The 17885-nt window shown below is 37.5% G+C and overlaps 1 protein-coding gene across 1 annotated transcript; it reads left to right on the top strand.

The window, feature by feature from the left end:
- Positions 1-5054: 5054 nt before the first annotated feature.
- LOC136263387 (uncharacterized) lies at positions 5055-17547 on the top strand. Its single transcript, XM_066057898.1, has 2 exons — positions 5055-5429; positions 17142-17547. The coding sequence occupies exons 1-2, from the start codon at positions 5090-5092 to the stop codon at positions 17420-17422; spliced, it is 621 nt and encodes a 206-aa protein (XP_065913970.1). The 5' UTR covers positions 5055-5089; the 3' UTR covers positions 17423-17547.
- The last annotated feature ends 338 nt before the right edge of the window (positions 17548-17885 follow it).

The raw sequence follows: 17885 nt of genomic DNA, 5'->3' as shown, positions 1-17885 counted from the left end.
GTTGCAACTCTTTATTCCATTGCGTTTGTAAGTTAAAGTTGTTTTTGTAAGCACCTGTAATTTATTTTCCTATTACTTGCTGTACAAATTAATCTTTCTGTTGCTGCTACTTTGTAGGGCTGTAACTCTAAAAGTTGTTGGCATACAAGGCTGAAACTTGGCCAGAGCATGCACTTGGCTAAGTAGATTATAAATATTTAAAAATAAAGAATTTGAAAAATGCACCATTATGTTGGGTTTTCGCAGATCCAGTTACATACATATGCAAACACAAATACCAATACAAATACACACGCCTGTACAAAAACACTTGCCTACACAAACGTACAAACTTGGACATGGTCTTCTAAAAAAAAGTTTTTAATGTCTTGAAGTGTCAACTATTCTACGAAAATATCTTGACACATCATACAGCTACCATGTTGTGTAATTTTAGGTAAGAACTTCTATTTTCCAGATACGTAAATTAATGTTCCCACCTCATAGAAGGCCACGCCCTAGATCGCACATGATCTACAGGTACCTGGACGTTGCTTTTCAGGCAAATCCATATACACATCCTCAACAAGTTTCTTCACCACCAAGTCGTTATTTCTATCTCCATACTCACACAGTGCCTCTAAAAACTTCTCGAAAGTTTTGGTCTCACCGATCATCAGTCCACCTCTCATTGATTCTAATAAAAGGCGTGTCTTTCCACTGTCGGTGTTTTCGCAAGCAACACTTTGAAGTAACATGGTATCTCCTAGTAATCCTTTGCTTATAAACGTAGACAGCATTAAGTTCGCCGGCAAGGCCTGCTCTAAATTACGGTAATGTTTTTCAAATGCAGCGAAATACGTCATGCTTGGCACTCTCGTCTACTAAGAACTAGTCTCGCCCCCAGACAACAAGGGTCTGGTGACACGCAATAAAAACGTTAGGCAGTATAAAATAAAGCCTTACAATTTCCATATGACATCACGTATTACGTAATCTGAGGCATGAATTCAAATAGTCAGCGATGATGGAGCGCTGCTAAAGATCCATGATGCTGCCGTAAAAAAGCATCGGTGTAGACCGTGAATGGGACACAACGATAAAGAACAAAGTGAGTTCTAGTTGCGTGAAAGTATAGGAATATCTGACGTCAGAAGCGTACTCGAATCTGATTGGTGACCGATGAATTCTCGGTCGTATACGTCACTGCCAAGAGTTTGTATTGCGTGTCACCAGAGCCTTGTGGTCTGGGGGCGAGACTAACTAAGAACATGGTCTTAGAGAACACGTACATTTACGAGACTATAGGTTTCGTTTTTTTCCCCTACCTAGGGCTACTTATGAGGCCCATTGCTGGGGAAGCATCTGATGATCTGCAAGATATGGAGCGGCTTCCCCGGACACACATGGTCGCTGATCACTATAGAGAAAAAGACGGTGCAGCGAAGCCATGCCAAAGTGTTGCTAAATAGCTTTGTTTCCGTGTTTGCTGATTTCTACTAAATTATTAACAATGTTGTACAAAAATATCAATTTGATTCATTTCTTCTCTCTGTCTCTGTTTAAGTCTTAAGCCACTCCAAATAAATTCTCTGTTTCCAGTCCACCGCCCGCATCATACTCGTGCAGGCCTAGCCTTTTGGTGCCACCCCTTCCTATTTGGATGAATTAGATAGTTAAAAAATAAATAAATAAAAAAGCTCTAAACATTCCATTATTCCGTATTCTTCCAATTATTCTTACATACTGACAGGCTCACCTTGAAACAATGTTAGCTCACGTGTCCACAGTGCTATTAAATCGGCACAAACTTCACATTTGTGTTATTTTGCAACTTAAGAAGAAGAAACAAGTTTAATCATGCTTTTATGCAGCTTTTTATGGTTGTGCCAGACAAATAATGGCTTGAAAAACTGCCAATATTATAATGAAATAATGGAAATGGACCGCCCGCCCGCATGCAGATATGCCTGAGTCCAGGACAGGAAACAGAGAATTTATTTGGAGTGGCCTTAAAATCAAGTTTGTTTAACATAACGCTAGCATAAATTGAGTAGCTAATTATTAGCTACATGCATATAAACCTCACTGCATGGTCATCTTTAGACAGCTTCTACTAAATCAACATTCCTTTGAGTAGCTATATGGAAACCAGATGGCAGAGGTATATTCTATAGTATAGGCTGACTAATCACATACTGTTATAACATCTTGCTTTCATACTATTTGGACAGTGCTTAAGATTATGCTGGAGAAAGCCTTTCACTTTGTTTGCTTTACTGGTAGCAGTCTTAACATGAACATTCCATGTGAGATGTTCATCAATCAATATATAGGATGATATACTCCGAGGAATTCCCACCTTGCTGAATTAAACAGCACATTCCACTTTTTTGGCCCACTATGCAAGAGAATACAGATCATGCAGCCTGCATGTAGTTTGTGGCATTCATCTATACTGTCCTTTATCTTACACACACATCTAACATTGGTTGGTAAATCATTAATAAAGCATAAGAAGAGTAAGGGCCCTAAAACAGAACCTTGTGGTACCCCAGAGGTAACTTCAGCTGAAGAGCTATGATGCGTGCCTATCAAAGCCTTGTTGTTTTCTCTCAGAAAGAAAGGCAGTCAATCAGAGCTGCATGTCCACAAATATCATAATGTTAGTTCTAGTTTGTGAAATAAAAGGTTATAATCCACTTTGTCAAAGCCTTAGAAAAATCCTAAAACATAACTTCTATTTGTAAACCATCATGCAAGTTAGTTGATAGTGTAGTTGAGTCTCAATAATCAATTTTGCTGGAATCCGCGTGTTGTTCATCACATATTATATGTAATGGTTATCTAAGTAAGTGAGAAAATACATGTGAATATAATATGATAGCTATGTTCCAACTGTTTACAACATAGCTATGCTCTAGTCTTGTGACTAGTTATGGCTTACCAACTTATAAACACTCTCACATAGGCGGTGGAGACGGGGGGGCCATGGCCCCCCACTTTTATGGGACACTTTGCAAGAAAAGATCGAGATACTCTAATAGAACAGGTAACATGAGCCCTCTTCAAACTTGTTAAGAAGATCGATATACTCTAATAGAGCAGTCAGGTATATACTCTAATAGAGCAGTCAGGTATACTCTAATAGAACATGCATTTAAATATCCATGTCCATATGAAGTTTTTCAGACATTCCAACCAGCGTTGAAACCGGGTCGGGTCAACCGGGTCACATTTTCTCCGGGTCATCCGGGTCTGACCCGGTTTACAAATTATCCGGGTCTGACCCGGATTGTATCACGTGAGAAACTAAATTGATCGTTTAACGACGTGGAACCTATAAATGCTAGTCGTGTAGCTCTTTCGTGAGCCACGCCCACTTATCGCGTTACAAACATACGCTCAGCCACGCCCATTTATTAGTAAGTGCAGTCTGTGGCATGTAACTGTGTCCGTTGCTGTGAGCAAGCTTATGTGGAGCCACGCCCACTAATCGATTATTGTATGAGTTGTATATAGTCTAGGTCTAGTCTTGCAGCAGGATAAGTACTTTGTGAGCCACACCCATTTTATTATATTGGGAAAATGCAATACTAAGTATGTACGAAGCCACACCCAATTGCTGTCTGTAAACTCACAGTAACTACGTGGAACCAAACCCACTGACTGATTTTAAATTATAAACTTACCGGCGTAGTTATCACATAACTACTCGTTTACTCAACATGAATCGAACGCTAAAAACGTAGTCTCGCTCGCTCAAGAATACCCGAAACATAGCTCTTATCGCGCGCCTCGGCTTAATTCAATCCGGGTCACATCCGGGTCAAATCCGGGTCTGACCCGGATTGCTATCCGGGTCAGTGGGTCATCCGGGTCTGACCCGGATTGCTATCCGGGTCAGTGGGTCATCCGGGTCAGCAGTAGTGACCCGGTTTCAACGCTGATTCCAACATTAAATGCAAAACTTAGCATGACCTTATACTGCTATAGCTTTAGTGTGCAGTGTTTAAAGATATAGAGCTCCAGTAATTTATCACTTGTGTTATGCAAAATGAATTCATGCTATGCATATTTGTATAGTATTATTGTTTTGATTGTCATTTGTATCAGTGGATTCATGGCTCCTATATACCACAGTGAGATATAACCATCACTTACAGATTACTATGTGTTCTCTCTATGTGTTATGCTGTCTGTTTCCACTAGGTGACTTTATCTAGTACTACCTTCATCCCAGGGGCACTTAATGCATCATAATTAATGTACTTTTTTGCATAAAATATAGCAATTTGCTGAGTTTTGATTTATTAAAATATTGAAAGTCTCCCAGCGGCTGGGGGCTGCGCCCCCAGACCCCTGCTTCTAGTAACTCAATGCTGGTGCTGGAACCCCCCTTCAAAACATCCTGGCTACGCCCCTGAGTAGGGATCTAGATACTCTAATAGAGTAGTCACAGTATTCAGATTTCTGAACACATAGCTACATGTAGGAAATCTAACAACACGTCAAAGTTTTGTCAGAGGAAACGTCCAGATACATGAAATTTCCGATGTTTTAGGAAATGTCACAACATGTGACATTTATGGTATACTGATTTACTCCAGGTTTGATATACTAAATTCAACACTGACATTTCCATGCTGATTTTTGGTCTGGAAATGTCACTTTCCCTGTGTTGCCATCACCATACTGACCATAGATAGCATGTACTACATACCCACGTAGTATATACTATCTATGCCATCACTAAAATACCGGAGGTGTCGGAGGGATTTGATAATGATTGATTTTCGTATGATTTACGTGAATGACTGCTCTATTAGAGTAGTTCGATTGTATGTACTGAAAATCAGTTTTACTGAGTGGACTCCCTGCTTAAAAATTACAATTACAATGTAAAAATTTTCGTGTAAACTTTTTGTACAAGTTTTTGCATACGAAATTATTTTACAACGATAAAGTTCTAATCGAAGGGCGGCTGCACCAGACTAAGGGTGGCAACTCCGGCTGTGGGCGCACTCCTGCGTACACAGAATAATAACCGGAAATATACGGAGCAATTTAGATTTCGGATTTCATTTAGATTTCAAAGCATCTACAGCTCATGGCTCACTTTGCTGTATTTGAAAAACATTACCGCAATTTGGAACAGGCCTTGCCGGCAAATGCAATGCTGTCTACGTTTATAAGCAAAGGATTACTACGAGATATCACGTTACTTCAGAGAGTTGCTTGCGAAAACACTGATTGTGGTAAGACACGCCTTTTATTAGAATCAATGAGAGGTGGACTGAAGATCGGTGAGACTAAAACTTTCGAGAAGTTTTTAGAGGCACTGTGTGAATATGCGGACAGAAATAACGACTTGGTGGTCAAGAAGCTTGTTGAAGATGTGTACAAGGATTGGCGATTTCCCGAGAACCTAAAGAGACAACGTTATGCAGGTATCTATCTATCATTGTTCAGTGTTATTGGCAGTACAACACACACAAACGGTATGCAATTTGCCTGCCCTAGTATGCCCTATAGTTCCAAAAGTACTCAATCTGTGTGTATGCCTATATAGTCTTGCATAGCCAGACCACTACTTTTTCTTTGTGTGAGGGTGGGGAACTACTCAGACACTGAAAAAGTAGTAGTCTGGCTATGTGAGACTATGCCTATGAAGTGTTTGAAAAAATAGCTCTAGTTAGCTAGTTTTGCATACATCTGATGGAACATACGTAGCTAATTATGAAGAAGGTTGCTATAGACGGGTTGCCTATTTAGGGCATGTCCCTTGTGTAACGCGAGCAAATGCGACTTTCCGTTTTACGCATGATTACAATGTTGGTCTAGAAGTCAATAAAAAACCTATTTTTAAAAATAGTTTGACAAACATTTTTGATTCTTCAAAGGTACAAGGTGAGTTAAAATCATCCAGTCTATCATTCTAAGTAGTAGCAAAGTCTTACAAAGAATGTTTTCAGTGAGTTTTATCGCTATCCAAAAACCCGAGATTGAGAGAAAAGCATCTTCTCGTTCAGCCTTCACCTTACACGCTGGATATGTTATAGCTCGAACCTTTCTCTATAACATACTTTCTGTTCTGAAGGCTGGTTAACTCTTGCTTGCTAAAGTTAACCGAAACGTTCATTTTCTCCATTAGCCGTAATATATTTTTGACTTAGCGAACTTGGAAAGTATGTGGAAAATTTACGGTAAAACGACCACGCCTTAAAATGGCAACCCGTCTATAAAAGCAGACAATATAATCATGACGGAAACACTGTAATTTTTTTTTTCACAAACTAACCTGTAGAACTATTTCACTGGTTTCATTGTAACACTAATGCAGTGAATGTTAAGATGTCATCAGAACGTTCCCTTCCAAATATCTGTCATTCCATTTGCCATAAAAACATTACGTGATTTTCAACCTTAAAAATGACATGCTTAAATTTCCTGTGATTTCTTTCTGCTAAAGCTCATTTTAATTGCTATTCACTACTCTTCCCAAATCTAGTCCAGAATCTGAGGTATCTATCACATGTTGCGGGTTGTTGTGCCTTTCATTACATGCCCCTGAAATGTCCAATACAAAATGGATGGGTTTGATGCCCCAACATCTTCTGGCATCATTGTACTCACAGAGAGTTGTTCTACACATACCTATCACACCTGGAAAGTTACTAAACAAACACCAGGTGGGCAATACACAATAATTATTTAATGACTTTTCAATCAAAATGTATTGGACATGCCTGTTCCAGCTGGTAGTTTTGCCATGAGCAGAAGTATAGCAAATGTCCACAAACTTCTTGATGTGACAAAAAAAGTGTACCAAAAAGGTACAGTTAATGAAAACACAGGCAGGGAGATTGAACCCTGGTCAGTTAATAGCTTGAGGTTAACAGGTTAGTGCACAAACACCAGCTATGCTGGTAGACCTTCAGTGTATCTGTAACCAGTCTCTGTCTTTGTAATCCTACCCCCTGTTTGTGTCATATATACATTGTAAAGAATAACAACAATGTTGTTTGCCTGACAGGAATGTATTTCTGTGAATCTTCCTTATACCAGTGTATTCAACACACTATAAAGAGCAAACAACAACAAGCATAACGTAGCACCAAAAACATGTATTGGGACGGTATTATGATTTGGGTGAACATAATCTAGCAACTCAAATATTATTGTTGTAAAGTGATGCTATGTAACAGTTTTTTTCCACAGCTGTGAGGGATTTTACTGATATGTATACCCAAAAGCCTGATTGAATGTAAATATTGGCAAGACCCAAAACAGTCTGGTATAAGCATCCTGGGCACACTCCCCTGATAGGTAAAAGAACAAAGAGCACTCACCCTGTTTCTGTTATGCATCAATTGATAGCAGTGTTAATTGCATGGGATGATAGCCCTCAGAACGTTATTCATGTACCACTATGCTTTAAATACAATGCCAGAAAAATTGTGTTTGTGGGATTAAGCCTACCAACTTTGCTATTGGGAAGGTAAGGTAATACATTACATGAAGTACTTAGGACTACGTATAAGTTACTCACCTATTTATATCTAGTTGTCCTCTTTGTCTTGTTCTGTGGTCTGCTGAATGGCTGACACATGATAGGTGGAAATACACATATATGCATTGCCCAGACAATTATTTACATATCATTATGTTGTTTAGTACCTAGTGCAACTACTAGACTAACCTGTAAACCAAAACCCACAATTTAATGCTCCATGCCAATCAATATAGCGAGTCAAAGTGTATCATATCTTTGACCTGGTTGTGCATAAAAACCATGAGCAAACCGCATTCCCATGATATTGCCTGGGCAATGTGCAAGTTACACCCTCAGCGGCGCCTTTGAACACCCTCAGCGGCGCCTTTGAACACCCGTACTAAAGTGAGTTAAAAGTTGAGCCTTAAAATGTGTGCCCAAAGAGGTATGCTTAAAAAGAAAAGATGTGTCAGTACCTGGATTCAAACCCACTACAGTGGATCCCCAAACTCCAGTAATCTGAACGCTTGCTAATCTGAACAGTAGAAATGACTGTTCTATTAGAGTAGTTTGCCAACAAGTATATGTTCTATTAGGGTATTTAAACTGGGCTCAGTATATAATCAATGGGTTCACTAATCCAGACAATTTCACTAATCTGAACAGACTTGTGTCAACTTGAGAACAGAGCTGTTTGGATTAGTGAGGATTCACTGTATCTTCTACATGCTAGTTAAGTGCTTTACCACTTCAGCTATTTGTACTATGATTTTCAAAGGAATGTAGCCCAAGTTTTCTCTAAGCCATGGCCTTCAACGGGCTGTAGAAGACACGGAAGCATGTATAGATAATAAAAAAATTTAAGTAGGCAGTTGATGAGTTCTTCATTTTGAGCATTAATTGTTGGAAAGACTGGCAACTAAACAGCATGACAGGCAGACAGACAGCTTTATATATAGATAAAAATCAAAGTTTTCCATTCGGGGGAGGAGGAGGAGCTTCATGTGGCCATTAATGGTCTGCAATTCATAATCTTTGCTATACAATCTTGTTCAGCTTTATAATCTGTCAATCTCTGAAATGTTATCTGATTGTAAATTTCAGTTTTAGCGACAACCGAAGTTCTTGTAATTGTGTCCTAGCATGCTGACACAATATATGGCTTATTTCACAGGTAGCGCTCATCTTTGAGAAGGCTAGTTATTCCTGAAGTATTGTTGAGCTTGGCAGCTTTATGTTGGCATATACATGTACAACAGCAGATGTCTACATTTGCATATAGGTTCCCTATAATTTTGGTGGTAAGTGTGTTTTATTTTAATGTGTGTAGAAGAAAATTAGGCAAATGTAGGAGACCTATATCTCAGCTGGGACAATCTCTGTAAGATAAGTACTAGTAATAGCATGGGTAGCAGTGAAATTTGGGATAAATACCACGAGTGTTGTATTGGAAAATGGGGATAAATTTCATGAGGCGAAGCCGAGTGAAATTTACCATTTCCAATACAACAAGAGTGGTATTTATCCCAATTTCACTGCTATACCCATGCTATTCCCAGTTAATACCATACTCGCTGCACATAGGAATGCTGTGCATTAGCATTGCTATGTACGCAATTTGTCACTATGTACTAAACACACGTCAACACTAATTGGCGCTACATTGTTAACATAAATTCTAGCCAATGAAATTGCAATTACAACTTTTTCACTGCTGTCAGTGAAATACGGGATAAATTTCACTGCTACTATTGAGACTTTTGTATGGGCAGTGAAACAGGTATGGTATTTTGCACAGAACTTGCACTATGAAAAACAGATGCACGTATAAAGATTACTTCCAACCGTGCCCTATCAGATGTGTGCACAAATGCAACAGTAGGATGGCATGCAGCTTTAGACATCCATAAGACAAATTAGTAAGTTATACTTAGCATCAGAAAATAATTTAACCCTGAAAACCACACCCTTTTTGTGGCTTGGATATTTTGGTGTGGATATCCATATTTACTGGTGTTGGTACTTATAGTACTTTATACTTATATCTCTATGTTTTCTACAAGTACAATTTAATAGTCATGACAAGTAATTGCGCCCACAGAAAATTATATGTTGTATTGTATATCACAAGTGTAATGGAAAAATTAGAATTTTATATTTAGGTAGGGATCATATAAATAGAAGCAATGAAACAAGAGAGGTCAGCAGCTATACTAGTGGACACTTAATCCCTAATTCAGTCATATGGCTACAGAATATATTGCCAGATTGAATTAAATGTCCATGTATATACTGTATTGCCTCGAATTACAGCCAGTCTTGTATAAATTCCTGGTCCCGAATATACAGCATATAGCATCATAACAAAAATAAATGCCGGGCCTTGAATAAATGCTGGGTTTCAAATAAACGTCTAGTGCAGTCATTATTTCTAACAATTCCGGGTTGTGGTATCAACAATGAAGTGAAGAATGTTTTATGGAGTTCCTTTTAAGCTTGAATCTGTGAAATATGCTGAGACAAGGAGAGTACAACACCCAAGGTATGAAGTTGACTCGTGAATGCTGATCAGGTATATAAACGCCGGTTTCATATAGTCGCCGGTCTCATTTAGTAGCCGGGATAAAAATTTGCTTGAAAGAAATAAATGCCCGGGCTGTAATTCGAGGCAATACGGTACATTATAAACTACCTTTATTTCTACAATCCCTACTCAAATACAAAATTTCGTACACTTGTTTGTTTACTTATTTGCAATATAATTATGACTGGTGAACCAATGCATACCACATCAAAAGAAAGAATAGTACTGGCCAGATATTATAAAAATCAATAAGTGACTTAATGTGCACCTCAACTATCAATTATTGAAAGTGATGTGGCCATTATATTTTATCTTTAGCATTGTTCCATCTGTGGTACAACATTACAAATAATCAACTGTATAAGAAGTGCCAGGTCATTACGATTATAGCAACTATAATGTGCACCCTGACTGAGAAGTGAAGTGGCTAATAGGCTTCATTTTCAGCTATGTTCAGCCCATTACACAGCATTTCAAATGAAGAACAGTACAATAAGTACCTCTGCAATCAATCTAGCCAAATTACGGACGATTCCTCTTGTGACACCCAGATGAACTGAACCCATCTGGCATTACTGCGAATCAACAACTAGCTATGCAGTAGTGAAGAAAGAAACAGAACATAAAAGGAGGACAAAGGTAAGTCTATGATACAAGCAGTGCACTGTAACTGCTGTAGTTAGCAAAATGGCACATCTTGGGTCAATACAACATTGAAATCAAGCCAGAAATCAGCTAATAGAAAATTCAGCTAAACAGGTTAAAGAAAAAAAACAGCTTGGCAGTATTGATTATACATAACCAAGCCCAAAAATACCTTCAGAGCAACCCCATGAAACCCTTCCAACAGGTTATATTGAAGTTTTTTTTGTGAAGGAAAAGTGACACTGGTTGTACGTTTGGTGATATTTTTGGGCAAGTAAGTTCAAACCTCATGTCCTACTATTCTACTGTTAATACTGTAGCTGAAATGTAAGCCCAGCTGTGAAAAAGATGCAAAGACCTTTAGTTTGAAAAAGGAGTAATAGTGGCAGCTATACCGTACTATAATGTCAATAGATTTGTAATATTGTTACAAATATATCGACACTGATTGATATCATTGCAGCTACCATTGATATTATATAAACAGAGTGATTAATGATTGGAATAGTTTACCAGATTATATCATAAATGCTGCTGGTTTGTTAACATCTTTCAGGAACCTTTTAGATGAACATTGGATTATTTTTATATTAATTGATTTGTATGTATGTATATTGAGCAGGATTCACATGATTGTGCCTTTTTCCTGAAATTCAGCCATTCTTGTTTATATAACAAAGCTGTAGTCAAGAGTTTATACTGTTGTATTAAAAATGTTCAATTTGTTACTTGCATTCAACCTGATTTAGAAAATGTGTGTATTAATGCTGTATTAGAGTATCTCATACACTTACACACTTGATACCATCTAATTAAATGTGTGTAAATGTAATAAATTTTACAAGCTAGTAGGGATCAAGTACTTAAACCAGGGAGTGCAAATTTAATGCCTACTTTAGCTCATCTAATTAACAACAAAGTAGCATACATATGGCTCACTTGTTTGTCAACTTTTTTATAATCCCACCAAACCAAAGTGCCAGCTTATGGTCATATGCAACAAAATGTACACCAATATTTTAATTGCTACTGTAGTCATTTTACATGATTTTTTACCTGTTACACGGTCCTACATATAAAGAATGATGTGTGAAGCTAGCCTGCAATCAATCTACTTGCATGGTATAAAAATTTCCATTTTATTCATATGTGATAGGCAAAACATATCCATTGGTGTGCTTTTGCAAGTTGACACCTCATGGTGTCAGCAAAAGGAAACAGGATGCAAATGCGGACAAAGATCATGACACATGCATTGTATGTACATATATTGTGGTGCCAAGTGAGACACCTGTTGAGGTGAAGTGAAGTCTAACAGTCAAAAATTGAACCAGTAATCTTATTCGCCATTCGTGAGATACGGATAAGCAGAATTTGAGGAAAACGGGACGGGAACGGAAAGTGGAAACAGGAACGACCCACGGAAATTCCTGATAAAGGTCATCAAGGGTCATGCAATATGCAGGTTGGACAGGTTGGATTTTACTTCTTTGCGGCATTGTTTGAATCCTTCGCTAAAACAAACAAAACATTCTAATAAAGCAGTCACCTGCATTAAAATACCCTAATAGAGCAGTCAAGAATGTTTTCTTAACTATCCCACCGGGGACCCACATTGATGTCCTGTGAATTGATGGGCTACATAGCTGTCATATTATAGGTATCTAAGTCATCAATATTGAAAGTTAGCTACTTCCTTGAAACCTTACAAAGGATTCTAATTAACTGACAGTGGTAGTTGTACCTGCAACCTCAGGAATAAGTCACATGATGGGTATGTGGTAGCTGGAGTATGTGTATAGGTACATGGCTCCAATGAGGAGACTAAGGACAATATGAACAGTCATGCATGGCGACTCCTCTTGGAGCCACTTCACTACAAGCATACCAGTGCTGCATACGTACTCCCATCATATGACTTCTTATCTGGAAGCAGTAGTGTGCAGGTTTCAAAGCCTATAATAGACACTGTCAGTTAACTAGAGTACTTTGTGTATCGCAGTTTTCATCAGTATTAATTTCAAGTCAGCTATGTTCAATATTTTAAAATGTTTATGCCAGGTTTTCAAAGAAGTAGCTAACTTTCAATATTGATGACTTAGCTATATAGTCTATCTATGACAGTTATAGTCCATTAATTCACAGGCCATCAATGTGGGTCCCTGGTGAGATAGTTAACAAAACGTTATTGACTGCTCTATTGGAGTATTTCAATGCAGGTGACTGCTCTATTAGAGTGTTTCGATCATTTTAGTGAAAGGATCCAGACAATGCTGCAAAGAAACATTGTGCTGTAAAATTCAACCTGTCCAACATGTGTTATTGCATGATGACCTGTATTGGGTGTTTTCTGTGGGTAGTTTCCATTTCCGTTCCTGTCCCGTTCCCATTTTCCTCGAATTCTACTTACCCATGAGATACACGCATTCTCTGACAGGAAAATCATGAGACATTTTAACTATGTAATTATTGTCTGTAGTTTATTATATTCATGTGTGAGTAATTAGCTTGTGGACTGGTCTATTGTAGAGAGAAACTATTTTTAGTAAATATTCATTAACTGTAGGCTATGAATATATGAGGGGGCATAGGAAAAGGGACCTATAGTGGTTAACATGGAATTTGAGTTATGCTAATCAAAGAATTCTACAACTCACCAGCTATTCATATTTCAAGTCAATACTCAATTGTTTCACATAGTTATGAAGAATTTAAAGACAAGTGTGATTTCCCAATGTATGTAATTTACTATAATTACCTAACAATAAACGGAAATTTACTGACTTTTACTCAAAAGTTAAAAAGTCTCTATAGGTCCCTTTCCCTATGCCCCCTCACATATGTTTGTATTTGTCTATGTATTGCAGAGCCTGCTCTCACTGTGGTAGTTCCTGTGTGTTGCAGACTTGGGATCAAATACAGTGCATAGTATTTACTAATACAAATACTAGAAATTTTACAAATACAAATACAATTGCAAATACTTTTGTCAGGATAATATTTAAATACAAAATACTTTTCAAAGTGTTTAAATAAAATTTTAAATACTTTGTTGTTAATAGATTTTCCAAGTGACTCAACCATTTAATTGTCTATCTACACTGCAGTGACTGTACGCGTGCATATACCTTCTAATCTTTACACATAATATCAGATTGTTATTACCATGAACTACAGTACTGTTATTAAATTGTAAGGCAACATGCTAGCTCTATGTATGTACAAGAGGTGTACATATGTGTATTGTACACTAGTGATTGCATCATTATATCTAGTAAATATCAATCTTTTATCTGTTTGCCTACATCTCTCAAACAGAAATGATTTTCATGCAATGCTGAAAAGTCTTTCAATGGGTGCATACAAAGCTGGCACACACAAAATTTGGGTTGCTAGTTTAGCCAATAGGGAATATTTAGTTTAGTAGATCCTTCTCTTGTGGTAAGTATGGTGACAGTAAATATTCTTCGACCATTAAAGTGGTATAATAGTATTAGATGATACTGTACCACCTATGAAGTCATTGTAAATGTTATTTTCTTGGTTGGGGGCTCCGACTCCTGATATTCAAATGACATCGCATATGATCACTTGGGAGTCATGTATATAAATGCACTATCCCCTGCTACTTAGGTCTTTACAATAGCTTGAAGTGTAAAGCTGCATATATATATATATATATTTAGAAGTGCTAATGAAAACTTGCTGAGGTATAGTTTTATGAGAAATGCATGCAATGCCTACTGCCATTAAATGGTAATTTGATTTCACTATAATTATGGTGGAGAGGAAATAATGAGCTAAGAAGGAATCAATGCAACTTGCACTCTTCTAGATATGTAATTACACCACTGAATGAAGTTTTGACAGAAGAAAAATTGACAAATTTAATGAATCAGTTAAAGTTTTTAACTTTTTCATACTACAGGAGTTCAATTCTATATATCTCTGGCAGTAAAACATTACCCATTATTTACTCTTGACATTATTTATATATAGAAGACTAGACTGAACAAGCAAGTCAGACATACCTATGTAATATTAGTGACCATAAACACCATTACTTCCTAGTAGTTGCCAGCTCTTTCACTTACAGTAAGCACATGCCTTCTGCCATTTACTGAAATCATATTATGTGCATTATGGTCTGTTCTTGCTCACCTGAGCTCTCCTTTCTTACCCCCCTCCCTCCCTCTGTGGAGGAGCTAGCTGTATTTCTTTTGATTAAAGCACTAATGTATGTGTTAAATTGTGTTTATGTTCTCTTTTGTGTGTGTGCTTGCCTTGCCAGGGCTCCAGCTGCTTTAAAGCTCCTTGGTACCCCTGCATCTAGGCCCCTTATTTATTTCCTGTACATTTGTGTTGAATCATAAGATGTATAAATCAATCTTGCCATGCCAAAATCAATTTACATAACCAGGGGCGGATCCAGAGTTTCGAAAGAGGGGGGGCACCTTTCTGAAAAACAGTTGAAGACCAAAAAAATTTGCTGAAAACCAGTTGAAGACCAAAAAAAAAAAAAAAAAAAAAAAAAAAAGGTCACAACAATAATAGCTAGTTATCCTTACCTACTATATCACGTCTGTTATGTAAAATAAAATCCTATTTGTAGCTTCATAGGTAAGCTACACTGCCTCATGAACATTGTGACTGCTTTATTAGAGTAATTGACTGCTCTATTAGAGTATATCGATCTTGTATGCAATTTCTTGAAGGGGGGGGGGGCATTTGCCCCAAATGCCCCATCCTGGATCCGCCACTGATAACTCATGAAAATATGCATATTACTGCCATATTACTGGAACCAAAATCAAAGCAGCTGTCAAACTGTCACTCAGCACGTTTGTGTGTAATAAGCACCTCTAAAAATAATTATATATTGCTGGTATTTACCATGTTCATAGCCTTTCAAACAGCTTTTAAGCACAAAGCCAAAATGTCAAAGTCAACAGTGAGACACTACTAAGAGATGATTATTTTGTTACTTCAAATATACAGCAACTATCTGCTCTTCCAAACCACCTACAACTTACTCTGTTTGTGCCCCTCCTCTCTCCAGCTCCTGGATCTGCCTTTGGGCTAATAGCCTGTGCTGTGCTGGCTGACCAGTTAACCCAACCAGTAAGACTAGAATCACTGGATTTAATTTATAGGTATGCTTGAAGATTTCGATGATGGTTGTTTGTGGTCAGCAGCAGTGAATGTTCTTACTACGTTTTGTTCACATAAATGGACGAGTCCTGGGAATATCATAGAAATATGCTTATTAAGTATATCGCAATCAAAACTTTTAGTCATTAAGAAGACAGACTAGACTTATCCAAGTCCGCAAATAGATTGATGCAGGAGCAGCACAAGTGCAATACCTGTTCTACTGATGATGATAAAACTATTCCATGAGTTTCTAATTGTTTCATGTTCTTGTGTGTATCTCAAGTTGACAGTTGTCTATACCAGTTAAAGCACTGCCTAGGCTCATGCTATACATCAAATATACCACTCAAAGAGTGCAGTGGTCCCGAGATGAAACATAACACTTGACTTTGCCTATTTTCTGTGCTATATTTGACGTCAAACACTCGCGGCAGTGCTTTATCTCTCATGAATTTATTAGCTATATACTCAGAGAAGCTAACTATATCTTAGAAGTTAAAATGGGGTTTCTGGACAAAAAGACCAAACTTCCCTATATCCACCAAAACTATTATGTTAATCATGCTTATATACTCATACACATATGGTATAATATCATATGCGTGTGTGTGTGTGTAGAGACCCGCCGATTATGCTGGCATAATTATGAGCATAATAGGTGTCTGAAAGCATTGAGCATAATGCTAGCATAATAGGTAGAATATTTGTGTAACAGTATGAATTCTTGCTTATCAAAATAGCTATCACAGAAAGATCGATATACTCTAATAGAACAATCACATAACTGACTGTTGTATTAGAGTATATCGATCTTTTCTGTGATATGCATTTTGAAGAGTAAGTTTGTGCTTCAGCCACTTGTTATTTATCCATAAATTGAAAATTATTACTAGAGCATGAGAACTGAGGCATAAATAATTGGGCATAATTTGAGCATAATGGGTAAGTATTGAGCATAAATTTAAGTATAATAGGTAAATTTTAGAGCAGTGCAGCATAGCATAATAGGTAAAATTATGAGCATAATCGGCGGGTCCCTGTGTGTGTGTGTGTGTGTGTGTGTGTGTGTGTGTGTGTGTGTGTGTGTGTGTGTGTGTGTGTGTGTGTGTGTGTGTGTGTGTGTGTGTGTGTGTGTGTGTGTGTGTGTGTGTGTGTGTGTGTGTGTGTGTGTGTGTGTGTGTGTGTGTGTGTGTGTGTGTGTGTGTGTGTGTGTGTGTGTAAACAATGACGTACTACACAGAACAATGTTCACAATTACACCATGTATATTCTGTTGTTTTGTAGGAGATAGAATAACTCCTACCAACATTGCTGAAATACTTAGACAACAAGGCCCTAGCAAATGGTTACGTATCACTGTATTTGTAATTGCTGTGGGTGTAGTCTTGTTTTGTTTTCTACAAGCAGAAGATGCAAATAAGCCAGAAACAGATATTACGGATGATATTGATACAGATAATTATCATAAGCAGGAAACAAATATTACAAACATGCTGTTCCTTGTGATAATGTTTGCTATAAGCATGTCTGTTATTCTTGTTATCATTGTTGGTAACTTTATATAACCACAAGTTGTCCTTTTGTGGTACTGTAATATTTGTGTTGATTGTATACTTTCTGTTAACTTTTCATCAAGTTACGTTGTTCTGTTGTAATGACTATGAATTTCAAGATGGTCTCTAAACTTTGTACATCATTAACTTTTAGTCCATTACTTCAGAATCTTTAGTATCAAGAGCTTATGAATTATTGTTAGTAAGTATCTGTCAATCTACTTGAAACACTGCATATCGAGATAACACACTCAGTCAAGCTATATAATTTACTTTGTAACTAAATTAATGTAGTTATGGATCTTGAAGTGTACCACATTGCTAGGCACCGGCCGATTATGCCGGCATAATTTAAAGCATAATAGGTGGCCAAAAGCATCAAGCATAATGCCAGCATGTTTGAAAAATTAATTAAATGCGCAATACGCGCGCCTGAAAGAAAGCAAATATTCACTGCCAATAGTATTATTAGTGC

The sequence above is a fragment of the Dysidea avara genome, chromosome 8, assembly GCF_963678975.1.
Source record: "Dysidea avara chromosome 8, odDysAvar1.4, whole genome shotgun sequence".
NCBI classification, from domain to species: Eukaryota; Metazoa; Porifera; class Demospongiae; order Dictyoceratida; family Dysideidae; genus Dysidea; species Dysidea avara.
This window is presented reverse-complemented; position numbering and strand designations above follow the sequence as displayed.

Bases quoted from the DNA above. Each gene is read 5' to 3' on its own strand.
- LOC136263387 (XM_066057898.1), top strand. From the start codon at position 5,090: ATGGCTCACTTTGCTGTATTTGAAAAACATTACCGCAATTTGGAACAG. The intron at 5,430-17,141 runs GTATCTATCTAT...GTTGTTTTGTAG, and splicing joins AAAGAGACAACGTTATGCAG to GAGATAGAATAACTCCTACC.